The sequence below is a fragment of the Numenius arquata genome, chromosome 9 (genome assembly GCF_964106895.1).
Source record: "Numenius arquata chromosome 9, bNumArq3.hap1.1, whole genome shotgun sequence".
Taxonomy (NCBI): domain Eukaryota; kingdom Metazoa; phylum Chordata; class Aves; order Charadriiformes; family Scolopacidae; genus Numenius; species Numenius arquata.
Genome location: NC_133584.1, coordinates 49,959,050 through 49,985,987, shown reverse-complemented (window position 1 = coordinate 49,985,987; position 26,938 = coordinate 49,959,050). Strand labels below are relative to the sequence as shown.

At 38.3% G+C, this 26,938-nt stretch overlaps 1 protein-coding gene across 2 annotated transcripts in view; it reads right to left on the bottom strand.

Annotated features, from left to right (window-relative positions):
- VSNL1 (visinin like 1) overlaps window positions 1-20,998 on the bottom strand; it is a 49,425-nt gene extending 28,427 nt beyond the window's left edge. For both annotated transcript variants that reach the window (XM_074153172.1, XM_074153173.1), the window contains exon 1: window positions 20,837-20,998. In XM_074153172.1, coding sequence (XP_074009273.1) covers window positions 20,837-20,998 — 162 coding nt within the window. The remainder of the gene's footprint in view (window positions 1-20,836) is intronic.
- Between the last annotated feature and the right edge of the window lie 5,940 nt (window positions 20,999-26,938).

The following is a 26,938-nucleotide window of genomic DNA, read 5'->3' as shown; positions in this document are numbered from 1 at the left end:
CAGGGACACAATTCCTCCATTCTCCACTTCAACAGAGCTACTGAAAAGTGGTTGCTTTGACTGATGGCATCCAGATGTGGTTTTCATAGAATCGCAGAATCCAACTGTAAACACTGCCAAGTCCACCACTAAACCGTGTCCCTAAGCACCACTTCTACACATCTTTTTGGCTGTTTTTTTTTGTTTTGTTTTACTTACAAGTGTTTTATTTATGACCCATGATGCTATTTAGTCTTGGTCTTATCTTGTATTTCAACTTCTCCCTGGGTACATTAGCTCAAATTCTTTCAGTTAAGTTAAAACACATGAGCCCAGGTGAGATCTTTAATGGAAGTGCTGGCATGAGAAGTAATCAAATTATTTAGAGGTTTATTTTTCTTCCCATGGCTTTTCTCCACTGGTGCCAATGACACAGTCTCTTTATTCCAAGCACTTCAGGTTGGCGCCTCCAGGCACTGCTATTCAAGGAGTAATAAGATTCCCCTTTATGAATCATAATACACATGAGGAAAGAAAAAGGTAGCCATACTCTGTGAGATATCAATTACTGCTCTGAGAATAGCAGTTAAGACTTTCAAATGAGATAACCGTTGTTTCTCCTTACAGCTTTAAATACACTCCCACAAGAAAAGACAGTTAAGGCTGAGAATACATTGCCCTTTAAACCAGTATAAACACACTATATTCAACAAAAATAATAAAGCATTGTGAGACACAGGAATCCAGAAAATCCAGTTAAAGACCCAGCATGGATATTAAAGAGAGCAGTTGCAAAGGCCAGGGTTATCCAAGGGATACTTGTTTCTCAGGCGTCCTCTGTAGTCAACAGAGAGTGACAGGTTTCACATAGGGTCAAATCAGAGAGCTTAAATGAGATCCTTGTTCTGGGTGGTCCTAGGGAGGAGTCTATCTCTTTTCTGTAACTGTAAAGACATCTAGGAGACACTCATCTCTCATTTGGTGAAGGGCTTTGTCAAATGCTTTGGAAAGTCAAGTAAATGGTATCAACCAGATTACCTTGAAACACATGGCCACCTTACCCCTTTGGATATGGCTAAGAGGTGAGGAAGGAATACATCGTGTTGACTCTTCCCCAGTAGACTGTAAATACATAAATGCCAACTTTTTAAATTGCAGACTTCATACTAGTGATGCTGACAGGAGAAATATAGCTAAACTGGACATAGTTACCTGAGTGCTGAAGAAAAAAAATATCTGTGTTCAGTTAGAGTGAACCATTGATTTAATCTGATTTCTTGTATGTCACTTTTTCCATGTCACTTGCCAGTATTTTTTATAAATACAGTGCAGTTTTATTACAGAAAGATATACCAGTCCTAAATTTTTTAAATTATGTTACAAATTCAGTTGTTCTATTCTTGTTTTCCACAGCCATAAATGTGTTAGTATAATTTTTTTCTGCATAGTACTTTGTTTCATTGTTTTTCACAGCCTAAATATTTTGCCCCAAATGTCACAATTTTTTTGCCTTGTTTCAACAGTTTTGTTAGTAAAACAGTGTGTACCAAAGTACAAGCAATACACGTGAAAATGCTTTGTTTCTTACAACTCTAGTGTTAAGGGATTACATGTGCACACATCATTTTCAAGCAAACCAAGTGAACTAAGCAAAGTATTAGGAATTTACTGCATAAATTGCCTGACTAAAATGACATTTTATGATGTTATGTTCTCATCAGACTGTCTCTTCTGAAGAAGAGTAACCAGAAACTTCTTTTAAATGCTTTAATAAAGACAGTTAAGTGCTTTACTTGGCTCGTAGTGCTATTCTAAAGGAAGGAATGCCTTAAAGAATTATAAAATGCCTTCAAAAGCAGGGGAAAATATGAACAAACTTTGGGGAAGAATAAAGAACTTCTGCTTCTGTTGTACGTGATGGAGATCTGACATTTTCTCTGTCCAAACAGTTTGAACTTGCTCATTGACAGTGTCCTCTGTTCTACAAAAAATTATCTTCCCATTGTTAACACCATGCCAACGCTGCTGCAAAATTCATTTACCTGTCCTGTCACTTCAACCTGCAACCTTCACAGCACCTCTTTCTTCACAGTACCAAGGCACAAATGTAGACCAGCTCTTCACTTCAAGCACTGATGTTGCCTGTAACAACCTACAGTTTTGGAGCAAGCAGCATTACACCTTCTTCCAGTGCACACCCACGACAGGGTACTTTCTCCTCTTCAAAATGTCTTTTTGAAATCTCTCTGTGGCTACCCAAGGGTTGACAATGGTCAGCTGGCATTTGGGTTGTGACTTCTGGGACTCTTGGTATTGCTTCACATTCAATTTTATTCTTGTGGTCCATTTGCCACTATCCACTACCTCTTCTCTAAATGCAGAGTATAAGGTCTGCAGGGTGAAGACCATCTTTATGCCTTGTGTCGGTACACCACCATTCACCATGCACCCTTAGACTTAAACACTAATGGGGTTAACTACACCAGGATTTCTAACATCCAAACCACTTCTTAGAAACAGTCCCACCCTGTCAAGCCAAAGGCATGAGACCAAAAACACTAATGGAAAAGCAAGTCAATCAAGTCTTTGAAAAGCACTTGAGACTGACTCATTTCTTATCCAAATATAAACACATATGTCTTTAAAAGAAGAAGCAAACCCACTATACAAAATACTATGAATCAAACTTGGTCTACTTAGGAATAATATATGCATTCAACTAAGTTTTCTGCTTCATGTTCTCCCTACTCCTTGCTCCCTTTATCTAACATTGCATGTAGACCTAACACTTTGTGGTAAGATTTGGCAAAGCAAAAACAATCTGACAGCAGTTTATTTTCAAGAACAAATCACATAAATATAAGAAATTGATTGATTCTCTAAATTTTCCCTAACACATTATATTGCCTTTATTTACATGTTTCTAGAATGGAATTGTATTCCTCTTATACCTTTCACATTTCTACATATTTCCAAAACCCACATTTTTCACTTGTTATTTTAAGTATATTACACATTTATATTTCTATCCATCCTTTTTACAGACCTGGGATTTAAATCCAAGCTTTGGCAGGTAACTCAGCCCTGTTGCTTAGCAGCAGCTGAGACACATGTAAATGCAATAATGGAAATTCTCGCGGTTACAAAAGTGGAAAGCTCTTGCCTGCTAAAAGCGGATGTTTATAAATCGGCTGGAAGCAGAGTAAGTGGCAATATTAGATTAGAAAAATTCTTTCCAAACATAATACAGCCTTGAATATAAAGCCAACCAGCCTGACACAACCTAAATAATAGAGAGACTGAGGTTAAAAAACCAGGAGTCAATACTTAATTATGATTGCTTTTATGTATTGATCACTCTAGTATTTTAACCATCATATGATTACCACTATAACAGACCACACTCCATTTCATTTAATGGGTGAAATAATGGATTCACAAAAGTCAACTGCAAAACTTTTGCTCTCTTTATAGAACTAGGATTTCATATTACCTCAATTTTTTTCATTAAAACTTATTTTTAAAAGCACTGATCCAACTGTCCATATGAATCCAAAGCCAATTGCGTAGCACTCCATCTCTGCTTAAAAAAACACCTGGTTTAATCTGTATTTGACAGGTCCATATGATCACAGAAACATCTAGATTACAACTGAAGCTTCTTAATTCTATGGTGCCATCAGCAAGAAGGAACCTAACATGGTCTCCAAACTGAACAAATGGACTTGATCATGACCCAAGTCAATGATGAGGACTGTCCCTTCCTACATGTGCATAAGTATCTTCTGCATTTCTGGTGTGTAACATCCTGGAGGGCTGTGCCACCCATGCTCATCATTCCAGACTTAAGATCTAATTCTTTGCACATGTAGGATGTAATTTAGCTTGGGCATCTACAAGTTAATCGTCTAAGTCTAAAAGACAACTATGAAGCTTGAGAATCCCTTTACAGTGAATGGAAAATGGCATTTCCATAGTATCATTAATTTCTTCCAAAAATAAATGTTTAAGATCAGATTAATTCCTTTGAGAACTCTCCTTCAGCCCATTAGCTATTAAAGAAACAAAGGTGGTTTTGTATAAGGCAGATAAAATGAATAATCCTCTGGAAATGCCTCTCTCTTTCCATTAACTCTAGTGGAGCCTAAATGACAAACTAGCCTTCAGATGATAAAATTAATCCTAACCCTTACATCTGTGCTGAAGCTCAATGGCAGGGATGTGGGTGACTACATAGCAATGATCTAGTGGACAATGTCCTGGATTTTAACTCACAAGCTCTGAGTACTATTCCCAGAGTTGCTATTAATCTCCTGAAAATTAACTTAAGTCCATTTCCACCTCTAACCCATACTGATTCTTACAGTCTATAAAGGAGTTCTTTTGATACTCAGATCTTGTTTGGTACTCCTTCGACCTAGATATAATTTAAAACATCGTATTTTAGTCTACAGTGCCACATTCCCTGAGCTCTCACTCCATTTGTTGTTTATACATTGCAGATTTACACATTGCACAAGGATTTTTTCCCACTGAACTCTGTTCATCAGAAAGGAAGAAATAAAGGATTTTCCTACTCTGAACATTTGACAGAAGGTTTTATTTATTCCAATTTAACACCTTTTATTTGTGATTTTTTTCTCCCTTCTAAATATGATGGTTTGTCAGCTTGTGTCACTCATTCTCTATTCATTTCCATCAGCTGTATCTCTGGTTCCCATGAGAACACTTCAATTTTGTTGCAAGGCCCAGAAATATGATAATCAACAAATATTTCTAGGTCAAATCCATTGTCACAGTGTCAGCATGTTCATGAGAAATACTGATGCAATTAAACACTGATTTGCCACTCCAACTACCAGCAAGACAGATATAAAATAGAGTTTGGTTTATATAGATCTTTTTAAATTGTCCCCCTTTAAGAATCTTGTGAAAGATAATCAGTTATACTGAAGAACCAAACCAGGAAAAATGCTTAATAGTTTTATGGTGTTTTGCGTTTTACTGCTGTACAAACATTAACTAATTAAGCCTCACAATACCCAAGTGAGGAATGGAAGGAAGCATTATTATGGTTATATATTATAATTATACTGTCTCATTTAGAATTTCCTGGCTTGTGACTTTTAAAGTAATTATTATAATTATAATAAAACTAATAAAAAGTCAGAAACAACCTTTTTTTTTTGAGTATAAATGTATTCTAAGCTAAGCAAAGAAAGAGTTTACAAAAGCCTAAAAGCACACTTATTCTTCATGTATCTCAGCTTTTATTTTTCCTTTGTCCATCTGAGTCCACAGGACTTGATCTTGCTTCCAGCAAAAGGGAAGAAAACCTTGCTAATGACCACAGTGTGTCCTTGATTTTAACAACAATAAAATAAAATGTGTGAAGTGAGTTAATCTCTGTGATTTTTACTATTTGCTAAGAAACCATTATCAGATCTTGATGTAAAACATTCTTATATGTTCCAAACAACATTATTAAGTCTCTATGATATCGTGTAATTAGGATTAATTTTGAATTTATTATATAAAATTGTTTTTCTCTCAAATACCTCTCACCAGTGTCTGTATTCCTCTTCCCAATTTTAGCCATCTAACAGCTTGCTGGCACCCTTTAGATACCGGTAGACCGGTTCCTTCAGAGAATGGTTTCTGACATCTCTGTCATACATCTGTTTTGTAACAAGATGGTTTGCCCACTGGAGATGCCTTTGCTTTCCAGTAATAACATAGTCTCATGTGTTTCTCCTACAATACTGGAATGTTCAAAGACTATGAGGACAAAATCCATTTTAGGAACTATAGAAAAGTGTCATAAAACATTTGAACTTTCAATTGGCTCCATCATGTTGCCAGTCACTGCAAATTCTCAGACATTAACCACAGCTGGATCAGTCTTTGGGAGAAGTTTTCTTATAAGGTTGTAATCAACTGAATGACAATTTGGAAAAGGTTCTCAGGTAGTTTCTTTTAGCTGGAAGCAAAACAGTTGTGATAATTTCTTTCTTCTTCTTTTTTAATTATGTAGTATAGACTCTACTTATGTTTGTACAGTGGATCCAGCAGAAGAGAAGAAAGAGAAGCAGTCTAATGAACCCAAAATACACACAATACTGTTTTGTTGACAGCTGCTGGAAAAAGAAACAAAGTAGTAAAAAGATCTGATAATATCAAGCAGGTCAGGTGAAGATTAATAGGGAGATTAAAGTTCCTAACTTGCAATCCAGAAACCAACCACAGCACTACTTGTTCTTCTAGGTTGCCACCTACTACCGGCATACCCCAGCCATGGTTGGACATGGTGCTGAGTTCATCTGCCTGTTAGAAAAAGAAGTCACCATCAAATGCCATCAGCAGCGGTTTTCCATAATCTAACTCCTCTTCTGCAGCAAGTTGTCAGTACAGTCCTTGTGCTAGTTGTAGATAGTATTTTGACTGTACTTGCCTCATGACACTAGAAAGACCATCTGGCTAAACAGATGTGGTAATCTGATTTGTTTGGCCAATGAACTGAAAAAACCCACAATGGCATGAATGGGAGTTCCCAGGAGTGCCCCGTCCAGCATCTTCTCTTGTGCACTTCTAGATACTATATTTGTCATTTCAGGATGAGCTTGGCAACAGATTATTTGCTTGTGGAAGTTACCAAGAGAGAAGGAATTTCCATATGAAAGACAAAAAGAGGTGAACATATTCTCATCACAAAAAAAAAAAAAAAAGTTTTAAGGCCATCTGTTATTCTTTGCAGAGTACATCATATGTTATAAAACAAGAAACTGGTAAAATGCAATCCAAGTCTTGATTCCACAGAAGGTGTCAAATCTCCCATGGATTTGAACAGGACCACTGGCTATTCAGTCTGTTCATTTATAACCTTATTTAAAGACTGCAGTACAGTTCTTCTCAAAACCATGTATTTTATTACAGGTTTATAACCTTAAGCATGGAATGGATTGTCTAGATAATGTCCCCCTGCCAATACCCTCTTCATCATCTGTCTTAAGGTTTAAAACCCTTAGGGTTATAAAAATATGTATAAATTTATATCTTCCAAGGTTTACCCCAAGTTTACATTTATCCAGCCTCAATTTCTTAATTTTTAATTTCCTTTAATTTCTCAAACCTGTACTGTTTGATACCACCACCATTCATATAACTGCCGTTACTGCCAAAAAAAATTTAAAAATAAAAAAAACACAGAGAAAAAACCCCCAAACCTCTGACATCATAAATTAGAAAAGTATATGTTCAAAGGTTAAAATGAAGGCATTTAAAAATATTTCTGAAGACATTTCATTTTAGTTCAGGTAAAAGATTGCGGATAATTCTATTTCTTAAAGTGCTTCTCAGCTCCATTAACAATGAGTAACAAACCCTCAGCTATGCCCACTCATTTTGCTTTGCTATGTAGAATCTTGTCAGAGCTTGTAGACTCATATTTTAGAAAAGTTGTCAGCTACAAAGTCTTCCTTTGCATAAAGGATAGGGCTGGCTTTCTGATGCTGAAACAAATTAAAATAAAACGTCCAAGCCCACATCATAGGCTGAATGAGCACAACCAACAGCAAGCTTCTCATTACCTAGAAGTCACAGCATCCCTTGCCCAGCAAGGCAGAGTTGCAGAAATCTGAAAGTTGGAGAAGAAAAGGACAAAGGTGCACATATCACATCAGGCTTTACCATTCATCTAGCCAATGCCCTAGGAAAGAGGGAGTGGAGCTAGCTGAGAAGCAAAGCAAAGCACATTAAGGTTAAGAGAAAGAAGTGTAGCTCAAGACTCTGCCTGCCTTGTAGTCAGGATTGTGCAGAACCTTGGAGATGCCAAAGTTCCATCTTCTGGCCCACTCCAGGAAGAAGGAGGACACTTTGCTCCTTGGGGGAAAAAACTTTTGCTTTCTTCTTATATTGCATTCTGTGAATTTACCCAGTGACAGCAAGAATTGAGGCCCTTATACAATAAATGAGTTTTAACATTCAAAATGTGCATTTTTAGTCCATCATGGATTATGCTAAAGAACTATTTCTTACTTTGGTCAAACTCTTACCTGCCACCATAATGCTTCCACTTCGCCATACGTGTGACTTGTGCACTGTTAGAGCTCTCTTTTGTTACACAGTAAAATTATCTACACAGTAACTAGGGCTTCTTCTCATAAAGACTTTTTTTTTTCCCCTTGTTCTTTTGGCTCCAAGACATGCATTCTTGTTTGCACAGTAACACGACTTCAGCTGTCCCTTGACCCAGCTATTACACCAACATGCTGACAGTAAAACCTGGGAGAGACTCCTTCAACCAGCGATCTACGTGAACTCACTCATACCACGCATAGACAGGACTCCCATGGAATTTTTATACCATTCCAGGCTTTTACTTTACATAAAAAGGAAGGAGAAAAGGTAAAAAAGGTTCTTGCTCACTGATGTACTTCGCAGCGACATGGGTTATCCCACAGAAATCAGTGGTCCTCTTAGGACTATGTAGTTGCTTTCATAGCATCCTATGTAGAACAATATTTCTACGAATCTGGAAACTTAAATATAGCCCAAAGTATTCTGGCAATATGTGAAATGCATGTGCATGAGCCCAGAATAGATGAGAGCAAAGAAAATGATTGAGAAGAACAATCACATGGAAATAAAGACCACTGGGTACATGTATAGAAAACGGAAACAAGTAACTGAAAACTGCCTGAAGGCAAATACTATTGGCGATAATGCAGGGATAATGTTTTCATAGGGATTAACTGTTCTGGAGCAATCTTCCCATGTGTAAAGCACAACATACTTTTTATTCAGATAGGTTGATTTGGCAGCCTCTTTATTGCTTGCAAAAACTATTTATTGTGCCTGTGCAGGAAAAATTCCACCCTTGGATAGCCAGAATGCAGTTCTTTTATCTCACACTGACAATCACCCGCTGGATAGAGCTCAGGAGCTAATTTTCCACTGGAAGTCCACTTCTATAGCATGCCTATGGAAGTGTGTTTGTATGAAAAGTCTTTAATAAATTTGGCTATGTGTTAATGCAATTTTTATACTGAATGTGTTAAATTCTGCCTTTGGAAACAGATTTGATTTCTTTGGAAAAATGTCATTATTTTGACAGAGAGATAACAAAGAGGTACATCACTTTAAATGAAACTGCTGAATACAAACACGACTTCTAATTTACGCCATTTACCTTTTGTTAGTGTAATTTTTTAACTCAGTTTTACAGCCTTGGACCTACTGGTAAGTTTCTACATGACCAACATAATTGTCAGGTTTTCTTTACATATCGTTTTAGAGCATGTGCTCTCTTTCATGATTTTTTCATGATTAAAAAATACCCCAGGGTAGTAGATACAGGAAGCAGAAACTGTCCTTATTCTTCCTACTCTTGGCCATACATTAGAATAACCCCAGAATTTATGTCTCTCTGAAAATAACATCAGGCCCATTAAACACCATTTTCCTGCTATACAGAAAAACTCCAGGGGACAAGAATCTTAAAAATAAATGAGCGGATAGACTAATACACCATAGGGGCTAATTTGTGGCACAGAGTTTGCAATTCTAACACAAGGCCACTAATTTGTTGGGCTTCCTGTGTCATATACCATATTTAACTGCAGCAGGAACTAATTGATAGATAAATAATTGCTTCTTCAAGCTAAGATTAATACAGCATCCTTACAATTAAATATGACTATTACCATGATAAAATTCCATTTTCAGAATCCTATTTCATAAAAAAAGACATTAGATAAGCTTTAAAGAGTTGTTCTAGACTTTAACCACAGTCTTCTTGCTGACTTTTTAAGAACCACCATATACTCAATATCAGAAAATTTACCTTTCTCAGGCCAAGTGTTACCTGAAGTATTACTTTTCTTTTTGAAAACAAACAAACAAATCAAATTTCATGTATGGACATTATATTTTAAAAAGTCAAGTATTGGGAAATAGGACTTCCTAAATGAAGTATTAAGGCCCTTCTTGTTCTGCACAAACAAGCAACAGAAGAAACAAGAAGAAAATTAAGTGTACAGTACCACTACTGTGAAGCTGATGCTCAGCTGTGCCTTTCTGTGGCTTAAGATATGCATTAACTGGTATGACTGTATTCCTCCAAGAAAACTTTGGGAGTTGGTCACCACTAAGCAGCTGGGAACTCAGAGCAGTGGATTACCACCTAAGTGACTTGTGCTAATCGAGAAACCAGGAGAAGTTTAATGTGTGTCTGTAATGTTTGTACCAAGTTTACCAACCCACGTTTAATATATGACACAATGTGCTGAATGAAGATGCTTCATACTGAAATGGAGAAATTGGTCGCTGAGGAGAGATGTGTTTTACTCCCAAATGAAGTTAGGAGTGTTAATGGAGTATAGGGGATGGAACCCGACCTGCCAAAGTGACATCAGCATCAGTGAGAGGGAAAGTGGGAAGCAGTGATTTAGTGGGAGGAGCAACTGCCTCCTCTCCCACCAGGGCTAAGGCATTTGTGTGGGGGTAGAGAGACTCTGAAGGGAACTGAGGACATCCGCATTTCACCGGGACCACATCCAAAGAGCATCACCTTCCAGCTACCCGTGTTTAGCAGCTGGCTGAAAAGCAGTTGGCTGGAGTTTATTCTGGTGAAAACAGATCCATGCTAGGAGGCAGGATGTCTCCTGAAGTCATCCGCAGTCTTTACCTGTGGTGTCCTGTGAGGCTTTCGCAGCACAATTTCTTGTTTTAATTGGTCCATTCTTAGACAACTCATCATTTCAGTTACACAGTTTAATTACATAATTACCTGCACTGACACATATTATAAAATTAGGCACTGTAATTGCTACGTTAATAAACACTAACACAAATAAAAGTGTTCCCATTATCAAAAAGGTATTTAGAAGAGGGACACATCTAGTCAACGTGGACAGAAGAAGTAGAGGTAGCTGGAATCTGCGAACATGAAAGCAGATTCAAGGACTGCTCCTTTTAATCAGTTCTTGTGTACTTGGTACCAGCACTAGGGGCAGGAAACACATAGCCAAAACTCAGGTATCTTGGAACAGGGCTTTAACCATCTCCCATCCTGATCAGTTTGACAGGGAGGAGCAAATTAGTGAATAGCTTTCAAAGAAAAGTGTGATGAGTATGCTAACAGCTGGGTAGTTTCCTAGCAAGGGATAACAGAAATTCTAGAGTATATCCTTCCAAATGAAAGGGGGGACAGGCATGTGGAAATACTTCATATGAAAGCTGCTGACAAGGTCCATATAAAATCTTATTTCAATTAACCACTGAAGAATTTTTAATTCCTTTAATTTTTAATAGCTTTGTTAACATTGAAATAATCCCCAAATTACTTTGATGTTCACTTTGAGGTGAACTGTAGTGTTAATTTACACTTCTGCTTATACTGCTGTTTCTCTGGACTACAGGGAGAGTTTATTTAAAAGATGCACATTCAGTTCTGGGCTATCCACCCAACCAGACAGCCAAACTTCACAACTTCTCATACCGGTGGATTTCACACCAGCCTCTTCTGGGAATTTTTCATATGTATTTCAGCAAAATAGCAAAATATCCTCTAGTCTGAATTTCCTTATGTTGATTACTTTATCTTCCAAACCACATGTTTTTCTCATTTTGTTTTGTTTGTGATTGAATATAAAATTAAGATATCTAGCTAATTCTCATGCTGTAAGTCATCTCAATTCAGCAATCAATAGGTTTGTCAGTGCAAATAGCCTATTCCTATGAGCCTTAATTAAACATGAAAAGATGAAAATTTACTCTCATTGAAGAAAAATAAAGTTGATATCCCAAGGTACTGGAAACGTTCAGGCTATGATTAGTAGAAACCTGACTGGAATCTGAACTAATGTCTACGTGATAATAAAAGCTGCATTTAACTTTGGTAACTAAGCGAGCTCCCAAATGTCTCTGCATACCACAGGACCCTGTAAAAACTCCTGATGTTTCATTACCTGCATAGCTACAGCTACCCACAGCAGCCTGTGCTGCAGTGGTAATAGTGATTTGCCATTGCAAAGGACCACAAGGAGATGGAGCAGTCTGGGATGCAATGCATGGCTGTGAGCGCCATGGTCCAGACTAATTGGGCCCCTTTAATTTTTGGAATATTCACACCCAGCCACAAGTGACTCACAACTGTCCATTTGGGAAGCTCCGCAAGTGCGTATCACTGAGGTAATTCAATTTTCTGAAGGACTGATGAGCCCCCCGGGAGAAGAGGGGGAGGTGAAGCTGAGGCATGGAGTCAGACATCGCATCAGGGTGAGGGGACTCAGCTCCGCGCACCAAGTTCCCATTTATACTTTACAAAACAAGAATACTGTTTCCAGCCCTAGGCCTTGTGTGTAAGTAAGATATTAGAAGCAGACTTTGATTCTAAAGGAAAACACTTCTGTGTTTTAAAACAAAATATTTTTCATCATATTATTTACTCTAAAGCTGAAATGAAGTGCCTTGGTATCAAAGGCTCCTTCAGGAACCCCGCAGTACCAAACAGCTTTTTTTTATATTTTAAAGAAACAAAAATGTTCACAGTTCAAGAAATGTGACTATCTATGAGGACATGAGGACAACGTTCCTCAAAGACCTTAGTTCACTTTTTCTCAAGTAAGGAAAACACATGCTTACTAGCCTTGAGAAAAAGTTTTAGTTTTCCAAATCAACGTTACTGAAGACCCAAAATACAGGTTTTCACTAAGACATTGTCATGGTTTAACTGTAGAGTGCAGATCACAGTGTAGACCTAAAGTAGCCATTTGATTAAAGCCCAGCCAGATGTGGCACACTAATGTGCATGTATGAACCCAGCAAGTCAAAGAAACCCCATCCCATGCCATTCTGCAGAGAAAAAAATTCTAAAGAAATAAAATCAGGGACATTTATAGTTTCACCCATTTTATATATTTATAATTTCAACCCTGACCTTGCCAAAGACATCAAGCAAGTGGTTTAACCTTTTTGTATCTCACCTGTCCACACATAATACGGAGACTTCATATGCTCCATTCATGGTTATTTTATTTAGATTGTGAGAGAAGGAAATATCTCTGAAAAAAGTACAGTCAGTATCACCACTCCCTCTCTCCACTGCACATCCTCAAGGGTTTTCACTGGTTTCGTGAACACCCTTCCTTGTGATAAGAAGGAAAGCACTGAGGTGGTATGAAGGGAGCTAGGGGATACAAAGTTTCAGGAGAAAAGAACTCCCGAACACTTACTTAACTTTTGCAACAGGTTGGGTAAAACTTGTGAGCCACCAATCAGTCTTGACAACTGCTCTGAGGACTACTTAACAATGGAAAAATAATTACCGTTACAACAAAGAGTAGACCTGAACACCATAACAGTACAGGTCTTGGCTCTTACAATTTTTTGGTGCTTTTTTTTTTTCTTTGATGTCTTTGACACTTTGTAATGGCTCTCTCCATCCAAGCTGCAGCATTCCTTCTGTATTACCCTTCAGGGAAACCATAATCGTATTAATGAATTCAGTGTTTTGCTATAGAAATAATGACAGTATCCCAAGTTCATCCTTTTGATTTCTCTGAGGAATCCAACACAGAGCAAAGGCGAGCTGTAAAGAAACAAGGTCTCTTATAAATATGGCAGCTTTTGGAAGTGGTGAGCTTCCTTCAAAATAAAAGATGAAGTAAAAGTAATCTGCTTGTTCTTGTTGGAAAATTTACCCAGCCTGGATTCTTTTATTGAACTATGTTGGAATCTAGGGCATGCATGTACATAGTGAGATTTTTAAACATTCCAGGCTGGATCGTCTTGCTCTGGCCGGACATAATCTCTTCAATGCTTTGGACTTGATGTTAGTTTAGAGTGCCTCCAGGAACCACATATAACCACAGAAATACAGAACTATTCAATACTTAGTAATAATCAGAGGTTTTGACTAAACCTTCACATCCCCACAGATCTGCTGACTCTGTAAGCCCTGAAGACGCCTTTGGACTGCTTTATGGATTCATGTGACCATCTTTCCTGCCTCTCCTGGAGAAGGTGTCAGCATATGCTACTGAATTGTTCAAGCGTCAGGAAGATTCATCCCACAAACCTGGATACTCCACAAGCTGCCATTTGGAGCAATTAAGATTTAGCTATTTAGATTTCATCTCTTAGAATTGCCCGACTTCCTCATTTTCTAGATTTAGAGTCTCCAGAGATTGTCTGGAGGATATGGGCCATTATGTGCTCTGCAACAGAAGCAAAGAAAAATATATTTTAGACTTTAAAATTAGCTGCTAGCCATAATGTTGCAAAAAGTAGAGAATTTCCTTCTTTGCCTCGGAAACAGATTTTCTACTAACTTCAGGACCCTTTACCCTCACCACTCATCCCTACAGACTTAGTTTTAAAAACTGTTGCCTTTAAATGACAGCTAGCAATGGGTCTATTCTTTACACGTGATGAAAGGAGCTCTCCAGGCTCTAGATCCAGCTTCTAGGACTGGATGTTAATAGAGCTTACACCCGACTTCACAGGACTTGAGTCTCACGATGATAAACAATTTCAAGAGCAGTCCTAAGCGCTTAAATAAGGATCAGGAATGAGAGCTCCCATTAGCTTCAGTGAGATTAGGTTTTCAATCCAAACTGACTCCATTCTGCGTTTTTAAAGGCTCTTAGTATTCAGCGTAGTGATTTATGACTGTATTTTCAGAACAGGTCACTGTCCAGTCTGCTAGTCCTCTTGTGAAAATTGCTGGTTTCATTTTACTTTGCAGATTAAATGAGAATCCATGTTTATTTACTGTATGTTATTTTTCAATAAGGTTGCTGATCTTTAAAGCTCCGATTTTAAAAGATGTTCCATAAAATATTAAGTCCAGCCATTATTTTTCCTGGGACCAGCATAGAGACAGAAATGCAGCAGAAGAGCATGTTACCAGTGTCCTCCCCTTCCCTGAATCATTCAAAGTCAGCTTCAAAGTTAGCACTGCCTTTGGGGTTTGTTTCATTTTGGTTTTATATGTAAGAAGCGTTCTGGCCCTTTGTTTTAAAATTCATACAGCACAATCTCAGCTTCTGTTTGAAACATATAATAAGCCTCTTATGTGGTTTTCTAGTAGACCTGCGTTTTGGCACAGCACCTGCCTATTCAAGTTTATAAGAAGAAGGAGGAGGAGGAATAATGGCAAAAGCAGTTTTGCATGGAAAACATCCAGGCAACAAGACCATGCCTTTTTTTTTTTTTTTTAACCATGTCCTGTATGAAAAGAAATTGCAATCTCTTTTGTTTTTAAAGTTATCAGAACCCAATTTTAACGCAGTCATGAAAAGCACTCCCCTGTGATAATGCTGGACCGCAACTACCTTTGCTTTTCAGCATACCGCCTTTTGGATTCTGCTCTATTAATTTTCCTTTCACAGGGACTTTCACTGCACTTCTGGTGAAAGGTTTTTTACTCTTTAGGAGCATTTATTTCTAATGATTTTACTGTAATTGTCTCAAATGTGCAGATTTGTATTAAGTGCTTAAGAATCTTTACTTCCAGATTGTTCTACAACCCCCTAGATCAAAACTTCCACTCATGCCAACAACGTTAGTTCTTTCTAGCCTCTATTTGTCTATCTACATGTGCTGCTTCTTGCAGAGCCACCTTGTAATGTCCATGGATCAGAGCTGTTTGTTGCTTTACTTGTTTGCATCCAATTCTGTTTCTGATTGTTTTGTAACGTAACAATAATAGTTTCATTATTCCATATTGGTTTTAAGGATTATTTAGAGTCATATTTATAAAGAAATACATATCATGTTTTCTCTATTGCAGTTAGTTTTAGGTGGTGCATCCAACAAATATACTGTTATACTGTTCAGGAAGACTGCTAGCACCCCAGATGCAATCTTCTGGAAGGGAGAAACAGCATGGGCTAAAATCATCGTATGAGTAGATACATCAGTATTTTTGATGATCTGCCTAATTTCAAAACATACTGTTGTTGTTTAGCAATACAGGATTGGTACAATATACCAAATATATTAATTATATTACGTGCCATATACCTAATGTTGGTATAATATAACTAAAAAGTACTCCTATTATAGGGAGAACTTAAGTGGCCAAACTGCACTCGTAAAACCAGTATAGCTCTTCCAGTTCAAAGAGATGGTCTCGGGAAAATCAGCTTCTGCCAGTGCAACTGCATCTATGTTAGGGGTATCTGTAAACACAGCTGTGCTGCTGTGGAATCCCACTTCTTCACAGCCACTGAAAGCCTGAAACGCAGCTCTAATCTAACATTTTGAGGAGATCTGTGCCATCTTTAGAAAGACGCTAGCCTGTTCTTGAAAATCTGGAGAGAGAAAAAGAGGCTGCAAATATACCCACTTAAATTTCAATAGATTTTTGGGATTCTTTTGTTCTACACATATTAAAATGAGGGACTAGAAATCAATTCCCTTCAAGGCAGGAAATGTGAGAGAGAAGCCAAAAATATGACAAACTATTTGATTGTAATTCATCAAATGGCATTACTTTTTTAATTTTTATTTAAATGTTATCTATAAAACCACAAAACATAGCTAAATAATAGATGTGTGATAAATTCACAGAGCAAATGACTTTATTTAATGCTAGCATTATATCATGATCACTCCCAACCTTACCCTTCCAGTTAAAGGACCATTGGTGTTTGTTTCTGTTATTAATCCAGAAGATATGCTTCTCGTGTTCAGTGACCCAGTTCCAAGAAGTATCACAATATAGAAGCCTATTTTCCACTTAATAAACATGCATAATTCCTGTGAACGTTAGCACTGATTATGCACACTTACACACTCTAGGGCATATTCATCTAAACCCAGTGAATTCAAAAGATCTGAAGGAAAATGCATTTGGCCCTCTAGACTCCAAGAAACCCTAAAGAATGATAGGAACAGTCCAGAATGTTTTATTGGTATATTTTATTTTAATGGCACTTTTGCATATTAATTCCTTCAGCTCTCTGCCCACAATGCTAATGATGTTTTATGTAAGATAAAAGAATTAAGGACCTTTTAGAATAGAAAAAAGGAAAATGAAGAAAGCAAGCAAGGATTAAGCTTAATAGTTAGGATATTCACTTTGAAGATGGAAACCATAGGTTCCAGACTGTTCGATGCTACTTATCACTATTTCCTGCAGAAAAGAAGGTTAATTGGGATATTGCCAGCAGCCCAGAAGGGCCTATCTCATCACAGGTAGAGCAATGAGAGGGCAAGCAGTGCAGATTCAAACTCTAGAGGAACATGATAATTGATTCAGCTTCCTACAGCTTGATGAGCACTTGATGAGAACTACTGTGGTAAAGATAAGGCATTCACATTATCTTTGTTATTTAAGAGAGAAAGAAAAGGACTTCAGACACTTGATTTTGGGTTGACTTCTAATGTCCTAGATAGCTCTCCGCAGGAGAGGTTTGAAAGATGCAACTCCCATAGGAAAACAGATGCATATACCCTGGAGAAACGTAGAATTTAATACAAATTCCTGTCCGGACCACTACCTTGTGGGTTTGTACTGGCACATTCGTTTACAACATGCTGGCTTGATTTTCAGCCTTCTCAGAATGGTATCCACAAATTTCTCCCCCTCCCAAGCTCTGTGCAGACTGTCAGGGCAGTTAACTTGGTGTTTCAGCATTTAGGTCTCTTTGTGGCTCTGGGCTTACAGTATGTAAGCAATTCTTCAATAAACTATTTTAAAAACCGCTGAAGCATTCACCTTATTCAGTAATACAGAGGGAAACATGAGCCCTAATAGCTTGCCACAGATTCTGGATCCCAAGAATCTATCCACCTAAAAATGTACCACTGCTTTTTACTGAATTTGTTAGATTGCAGACAATGCTAAATATGCAAGAGTATAAAGAATATTTCTGACTACTAGCTGCTTCTTTAAAAGAGGTGTTCTTGACTAAATATTTTTATAGACACTTCCACTAAAAGTGCTGCAAATAAATGTTCTGTAGAGTCCGTCTGTATAACTGCTGTTTATTTTAAACACTGCATGATTTGTATTCATAATGGAAACTTCAATAGCAAAGGCATTCAAGCCAAGCTGGAGTGACTCCCCCTTTAGTCAATACAGTCTTGCCATCTACATCAGTGAACAGCACAGTACAATTGATGGAAATGCGTAAAGTGAAAGAGCTAGTGATGAGGACCTGACATCCACATCATACATGTTCTGGATGTTTTACTTCAGACCAACTCTATCTTATTAGCAGGCATTAGACACAGTAATGCATCAGGTGTGATCCCAGGACACATCTTCTGGTTACATTTTATAAAAAAAATTGCGGTTTCTTTGCCCCAAGATTGTGCTCCCCACTCTTTAATTAGCATGGAAGTGCAGTGAGTGGAGATAAACAGGAAATTCACCTCAAAATAATGCTCCTGATACAGCGTAACAAGTTTTTGCTCTTTAAGCTAAAGATATTTTCTATTGTGTGTGAGTAAAATAAAAGAAGAGCTTTCTTTGCATCTCAATCTGATGACCAAACACCCTTTCACCAATCCACAGGAAAGTGCACCACACAACTCCCACGAATAAAGAAATGGTGTGATCTGAAGAAAATGTAAATCTGAACTGAAGATAAGTCTCATATTTCTTTTCCATATATTTTTATTGATGGAAATCTTCTTCAGTAAAATCCAGTTCAGGCCAAGAGATAAAATGTCACCCCTCTCAACTGTAAGTTCATGCAGAGGAAATATTAATCAATACATGCATCATACATTTTCACCCTGAATATGCATTAAAGGAGCTGAAATGCTGTTAATGTAATCATAATGATTTGGGTCTCCTGCTGGTGGCTCCTCCCGCAAAGATCTAATTTCGCATCTGGGGTTCTGTCTGCAGCCAGCAGCCAGGGTGGGCAGAACGTCCTACAGAGAAGTCGCCACCACTGACAGCACTCAGACTATTAGCTCCTCAGAGAGCCCAAGGCCATTATTTTACAAGCACTTCTGTGACAGAAGGAGAAATAAAGCTCTGGATTTACTACAGCTAATCATATTTCTCCTCGGCAAAATTAGTATTTCGCCCTGTATATAGACATTATATATAGAATGACAATAAACTGGACTAAATATATGACAGTGCCATTACAGAGCAGATCTCAAAACCCCGTAACCACCAAAGCAAGGGAAACAATCTTATTTGATGTGCATACCTAAAAATATATGAGGCCATAAAACTAAAAGCCAGATATTGGAGCTTAGTAAGACTACAGAGCTATCTCCAAATTTCAAGAGCAGAATACTGCTATGCTCATCACGTTATTTTTTGCACTACCATTTTTGTAAACATGATACTGAATTTACTCTCTGATATTTCTTCATGAGCAAAGTACCTTGTGAAATATCTGTGAACACTTCAAACATCCCTTTGAAGGGAGGAAGTCCAAATAGCTTTGAGCTGCTTTCAGAAGATGTCTTCCCCCAAAACACACAAAATCATTAAAAAAAAATTAATACCTTTATTGTAATTTGAAAAGAAAAAAATAAAATAATGATTTCCCAAGAGTTAAAAACTTGATGTACTTCATTAGTAACTCACATTTTGTAAAGACCATTTACTTTCCTCAGAAACATGTAAGAAAAATTATTACATGTCTGATCTTGGTGGATGTGCAGCAAGTACTACTTAAAATGGAAGCTACGAATTACCAGTCAATAACAAGCATAATACCTGAGGCAGTAAAAACTCTTTCATTTGAAACTAACAGTTATTACAAATCCATCATTTCTTAAGGATTGTGAGACAACATCTTGAGCCATAAATATTAAAATATGAAGACAGAAGCTTATTTATGTAAGCTGGAGTTAGCAGTTCTTGTTAGACCATTCATTAGAAGTAAAAAAGGGCTAGGTAATAATTTGCAGAGTGATCTGGTTAAAGGCTGAAGAAATGTAGGAAAGGACTGTAGCATGTATTTAAGGGAAAAGACAGATAGTCCCACTTGTCTGCAGAAATTGTCCATGTGCTCAATATTAACTACTTACATTTGAAAGGCTTTTTTATTTTTATTCAACCTCACATTGTATTTATGAACCGTTCTGATCCTACTGTTCATCATCACCATCCAATATTTTTCCTAATTAAAATTACTTTGAAGTCTCTGACCTTTAGGCAGACACTCAATTCTGAATTAAAATATAATTATCTTTGTAACAAGAATACGCTTCTTATGCTGCCCCCACAGTCTTCCTGTTACAGAATAAATACATAATAAATGTAAGGAAAAGACTACATTGAACTTGATAGAATAATGAAAAATAAGAAGAAAATACACTGAGCAGCCTGGTTTTCCTTTCCTATATAATTAGGGCAAAGAGACAGTAGGGAAAAAATAAAGGCAATACTTAAAATTTAAAGAAAGAAATCTTTTGTGCATAGTGCGTAATTTATCTGCAGGACGTGCTGCCACACAACTTCACCACTTTTGCTGAAACCAGAAGAAGGACAGTCTTTTACATGAATAGGTGCAGCAATCACACAGCATACATTCCAGTGGTATAACACAGGTACAGGGTCGTTTATTGAACAGGACCACAAACCACCCTTTGAAGGTGAAAGAAGCCCATAAATTACAGACTCTAGAGCATATATTTATTGTGAGTAAATCACAGGTTTTTTTCCTAAACTTGTGGTTCTGGTCTCTGTAGCTATATGAATTGCTGGTGTGGTGAGGGTAGCATTTCTTATTTATCTCCTCGTCTTCACCATTGCTTCTCCTAGCAAAGGTATTCCTTAGTCTTAATGACTATCAACTCGTCACCATATGTTTGCTCTACATTACTTTGCAACCTTTTCTACAGTCAAATTACAAGAACTTAATAAATAACTTACTTTTACGTAGAGCTGCTGAAACTCCTCAAGGTTCAGTCTACCGCTTGGACAGTCCTTTAGAAACCCTTTGTACCACTGTTTTAGCTCATGTTCATTGAACTCCGTGCTCTTCACCAGATCCTCCATCACCTCAGGGGCCAGCTTGCTATTCTGTTTCCCCATTCTGCCTTAAGAAAAAATAAATTAATACAATTAGCCACGTTGCTGTGAACATTTTAAACTGGAATCAGCGACAAAGCTAGAAACGCATCACTTGTTTCGTACTCATGGCTGCTTTTAGTCAAACACAACTTCCACGGATTCACTAGTGAACACGAACCTAAGCTATGCTTGAATATTAGAGGTGGAAAATGGTGAAAAACACAACTTTCTTATTTCATTTAGGAGTCTTAAGGCCTGAAGACAGACTGCTAATTTGCCTTCAAATTAGGTAATTTCTAGCTTTTCTTTCCACTAAGGCTGAAAGAGATGACTTCACTTTTTCTTTGACTTTAACAAAAATTTTTCCCAGATTTAGGGATGTCCAAAGAATTTCTCTTTATCTTCGTCTTGAAAATCTCTTTTGATAAAACCCACGTTAGCAGCTGCTCCTCACAGATACAAGGCTGTGGACAGGCAGGCTTGTAATGTACAGCACTAGATGTTCCACTGGGAGGAAGCAACGTGAGAGTTTCTCAAAAAATTATGAACCTGAATAGAAAAATAAATGTAATTCTTACATATACGCACATATACATGTGTATATACACATGTATACTTAGAAGTATTTCTATATGTATATATTTACTACATAGCTGATACACAATAGATAAGTTTGTATTTAATCACTATTAACTCTGGAGATATCCACTACATTTGTTTTATATATTTTGTATACATCACTATAAATATTAAACATAAAACATACAAAAATGCAAAATATGCATGTATGTACAGATAAATACAGTAACTTCAGTTCTACTTATGTTGGCCCTTTGAGGTATTTCCACTGATGTTTGACCAAAGATATTCTTTGAGAGAACTTTTGAGAAATCCTTTTCTTTAACTTTTTCCAATTCTACTACATTTTGTTTCATGACAGGAGATGTCTTTCAGTTATTTTTTAATTAGATGACAGACAGTACTTAACTTTTCCTGTACAGAACTGCAGAGCAATGAATAATTTCTTTGCTGAGCCTAGCTTAGCATTTCCATTTTTATCTCCCAGTATAGCATCTGTCTCTAATGACAGCACCACATTGAATGCATTGATTTCTAGTCCATATCACCACCCATTCCTGATATTAATCTATTGCTTTTGGCATCTTCCCCTATTTCTAAGGGGAATTTTCTTTCTTCTCAGAAGGACATACTTTGCTCTGTTCCAACAAATCAATATATTTATATAACTTCCTTTATGGGAACCTTCCTTGAGCAGGCCTGAAGTTAACCGTTCCTCCTGGTCTGTGTGTGGCCAACACATCCCCCAGTGCCATACTACTGCTGGCACCAGATGTCTTCCTGAAACACCTCATGGCCTCCCTCCCCTTTGGCCATGGTCCTCCCTGGTCTGTCCTCATCCCCTCTCACAGCCCCCAGTCCACCAGGACAACCAAGGCTGGCAGCAAACCCCTTTGCCAAGACAGCACACGACTTGGCTGCACAAACATCCCTGACGTGGAGAAGGAAGGTGTCTTTCATCAAAGCATTCACTTGGTAAAAAGTCGGGAAGTTCGGTCATCGGAAAGTACAAAATGCCACAACCCATCGGGCTAGAAACTCCAGCCAGAAATGTCTCAACACCTTTGTGACACAGCTGATAGACAAGTGTGCTGTGCACAGATGTAACTGGAGGTGGAAGCGGGCCACCATTTCTTGGGGTGCTTCCAGCAAGCAGATCCTCCTTCCTCAGGCTCTGCACATCCTTCCTCTACCAACACTGTGAGACGCCACAGTGCTTTCTTGCTCAAGGCCCTGCATCTTCTCCGAACTACAAGAACACGCTGCAAGAACTCACATAGCTTTTAATTAAGGGCAGCACACTGCTTGCTCTAAACTTACTTTGAAGCTTTGCCAAGCTCCCATCCTCACGTTTTGGTAAACTTAGCACAAATATGGTAGGGTTCAACCTTTCAGTTAATTGCCACAGGCCTAATTGTACATGCAGATGTCCAGAAATAAGCCATTTTGACTAAATGACGGGTTTGAAATTTATAGTATTTAGAACAATTGCCCCAGCTTTATCTTTGAAGTCCCCATCTTCTCATGTATGACATTGACCTAATTTGGCATAATCAGAATTTAAATCCCATAGAGACTAAAGCATACTAATACAGTTATTTCTCTAGCTCCAACTCAGATCGCTTTTAGGTGAAACAATAGACTGTTTGATTTAATTTAATCTTTTAAGGGGCCTGTCTACTTCCCCTTTTTTTCTTTTTTCTCCTTTAAACTGTGTTACCCTTTGCAGTCATAAGGTGCTTTGCTTAGGGCCCAAAGGACCCTTAAAGAGTCTCAGCAATTATAGTAACTACCTTAGGCATTCATAAGGTATCTTCTGGCTCTCTTAATTTAGCTAAGTGTTCTTTTACTTGAATCTTTTCACCTGGATTCTTGACCCAATTAATATTTAACTCAATGACACACATGAAAAAAGCATCTTCAATGGACAAAAATCGTGTGGGTTTGACTGACAAATTTTCTGTAATAGCAACTTTTCTGTATTTATTGTGTTAGCTTTACAGCCCTTGGATCTGGCACTACACAGAGGTGGAAGCAGACAGAACTGTGAATCTCAGCACTGCCATCCAAAGTTAACTACGTTGTTTTCAGTACTTTACGTACATTGTGGACATAAAGCACGTATGTAAGAATACATGAATAAGGACCTGGACAAACATATCCACACATCACCTTTTCTATCATCAGACTCGGAGAATTCTGTGCCTCTGTGATACAGATCCTTAGTTTTGGTCAGCTGCTTGTTCTGCCATAGGTCATCCAATAAGTCACAAACACCTTCCAGCCATCTCTGATGCATCTCACCATCTAATATCCTTTAGTAAATGAAAACCACAGCTGGCATCTTGAGAAACACTTTCAGAAACTATTTTTTCCACAGAACCAAACCAGTATTTGAGGAAGGTATAATTTGGGACTGCTGGGTTCTGTACTCTTATTTGCTGCTCCAGCACAGTACAGTGCATAATCTGCCAGGCTCTGTTTGAGACGAGGGGCTGAACAACCTGACCAAGCTGGTCACAATGCCTTCCTGTAATTAGACGCACTCATTCTTTCTTCTCATTTTAAAGGTCTTTTCTTATGGAATTGAATTACAATCTGCAAGAAAACTCGAGAGCCTCATATAATTATCAAATATAAACTCACACTTCTGGCTCTGGGAGATACAGCTTATTTGAGAATAAAAACTCAAATACATAGATTATCTAGTTAATCATATTCTGACATCTTCTAGAGTTTCATTGAATCTCTTATTATTATTGAAAAAGTACAATCACCCATTAGCAATGAGTATGCCACTGCCAACACATTTAATTTTCTAAAATGAAAACTATTTTTAATTAACTTATAATCATGGTTTCCCAAACATGCTTTTTCCTCGTGAAAATCTATGAATATGCATTAGGAAAAGACAGGAGAGAACAGCTGCACAATCACTAAATTTTCAAGAGGAGGAAAGGTCACGCTGCAAGCATTTCTTTGTTTAGTAAATGTTCTTCTTTTAAAGTATATATTTGCTTCCAAATTCCATGCTTCTGACTGTGCAATGTGACAATCCAAGCACTGTTATTCATCTTCTGTTGCATTTTCTGATTGGCACAAATCATGAAAGGGAAAAAACAACAACAACAAAAACCAAAAAAGCAACGTGCTTCCATTCCAGACCATCATGGGGGAGAGATTCATGATAAACAAGGAACCGAGTATGTGGGTGGCACTTAGCATCAGTAAAGGTGTCAAGTCTGTTCCCAATGAGATTACTCTGGAAGGAGAATGCTTATTAATGTCAGCAAGGGCAACACAATCCAGATTAGAGATCAAGAAAAACACTACAACTCTACTGTTGCGCCACAAGTAGCAGCATCAACAAAGGCTGAGTTTAAAAACATATCCTCTTGGCTGGAATGCTGCAAAGAGCCCATCAGCTACCCAGAGAAACGAGCTCTTCAGAAATGCTTAGTATAGTAATACTTCAGTACTTCATTAAGTAACACCTTAATTGCTGCTTTTACAGGTCCTTAAGAGGGTCAGATTTAAAAGATGGAATTTTATTAAACAACCGATCCCCTATCTGAAGCAGTGCAGGCTGAGCCAGCAGCAGGCAGGGACAACATGAGGATGTATTTGCCTGCTCTTTGCCCCACTGGACCTCAGGAGGTCCACACCAGCCAGCCCGGGAAGCAGGAAAGGGCTGCAGCACCAGCTGGAAGTTACTCTAAAATGACTCAGCAGCATGGCTTAGCAAACTGATTTTATGTGATTTACTGGGGACTTCGGAGGTAACGGGCATTAAATCACATGCAGGAAGAGGAAGACAGTTGCTCCAGTTTTAAGACCATACCAGGTTTTAAAACAGTTTTTTGCTATTCATATCTTTTGTTTGACATCTTTCCTGCAATGCTATCACGTGTCCCACACATGCTTGTGCTGTTTCAAAAGCTCTCCGCTCTCCACATGATCATCATCAAACCTCCTGGCAAGGTTTTTTCCCTGGAATACTGTACAGCAATTCCTGCACAGGTTTATCAGATCTGCCTCTCCCACTCACCTTGCCAGTATTAAACTGCCAGTGTGAGTACAGTTTTACAAACAAGAATTTTATTAGAGACCTAAGAAAAAAAAAAGTTTCATAGCAAAACAAAACTTACAGAAGCTTGTTTGCTGTTTAACGATTTCAAAACACCCCCCAAACTGTTGCTAACACAGTTCCATTCCCACCTGCTTCCTCTTTCCCCTCCTCTCTGTTCCCCTTTGGCCTCCACGGCAAGTGTTCAAATGTTCAAAGGGACCAAGCACAAACAAATATAACTGGCTGTTCCTAAGGAAGAGTAAACTGAGCGCTGCCTAAGATCTCATATTTGCGCTGAAAAACGATCCAAATTCCTTTGAGCAGACAGCACCAACAATGTCCAACCATGTCCCTAAAAACCCAGTTCTGTGTCATTTTGCATGCTTTCCTTAATCCCAGTTACACAAAAACATTTTCTTTTCAAGTTGCATTAGGAAAATGTTACCAGCAGGTTGAGGGAGGCGATTCTTCTGCTCTGCTCTGCACTGGTGAGACACACCTGGAGAGCTGGGCCCAGTGCTGTGCTCCCCATACCAGAGAGGCATGGACTCACTGGAGTGAGTCCAGTGAAGGGCCACGAAGGTAATGAAGGGACTGGAGCATTGGTCATACAAGGAAAGGCTGAGAGAGTTGGGACTGTTCAGCCTGGAGAAGAGAAGGCTCAGGGGTTCTTATCAATGTGTCTCTAAATACCCAATGGTGGGAACAAAGATGGCAGAGCCAGCCTCCTCTCACGGGTGCCCAGAGAGACAAGAAGCAATGGACACAAACTGAAATTCAGGAAATTCAATCTGAATGCAAGAAAATGTTTTTTTACTCTGCGGGTGATCAAACACTGGAACAGGTTATCATGAAAAGTTGTGGAGTCTCCATCCTTGAAGATACTCAAAATCCAACTGGACACAGCCCTGAACAATCATCTCTAGCTGAACCTGCTTGAGTAGAGGGTTGGACTAGAGCATCTCCAGAGGCCCCCTCCAACTTAGGTGAGTCTGTGACACAGTTAGGAGGAAATGGGGCTGCCTAGTCTTACTAAATTCCCTCCATGGAGAGCTAAGAGAAAAAGGGGTCATCCAAAGGAACATTTGGAGAAGATGTGCTGGTGACTGCAGTCACCTTCCTCCCCTCACTGACTCCAGGAGTGCAGGGAGATTCGCCTTATGTCTCTGGGCACAGGCACCTAACTGAATGGGGCCACCCCAACTTATCTCAGTATATTTTGGCTGCTTTGACACCTCCCCATGTTCATGCTCTTGTTTTCCCAGTAATCCTGCCTGAGCTGAAGGAGTGAGTCAAGCAACATCTCTGCAGCC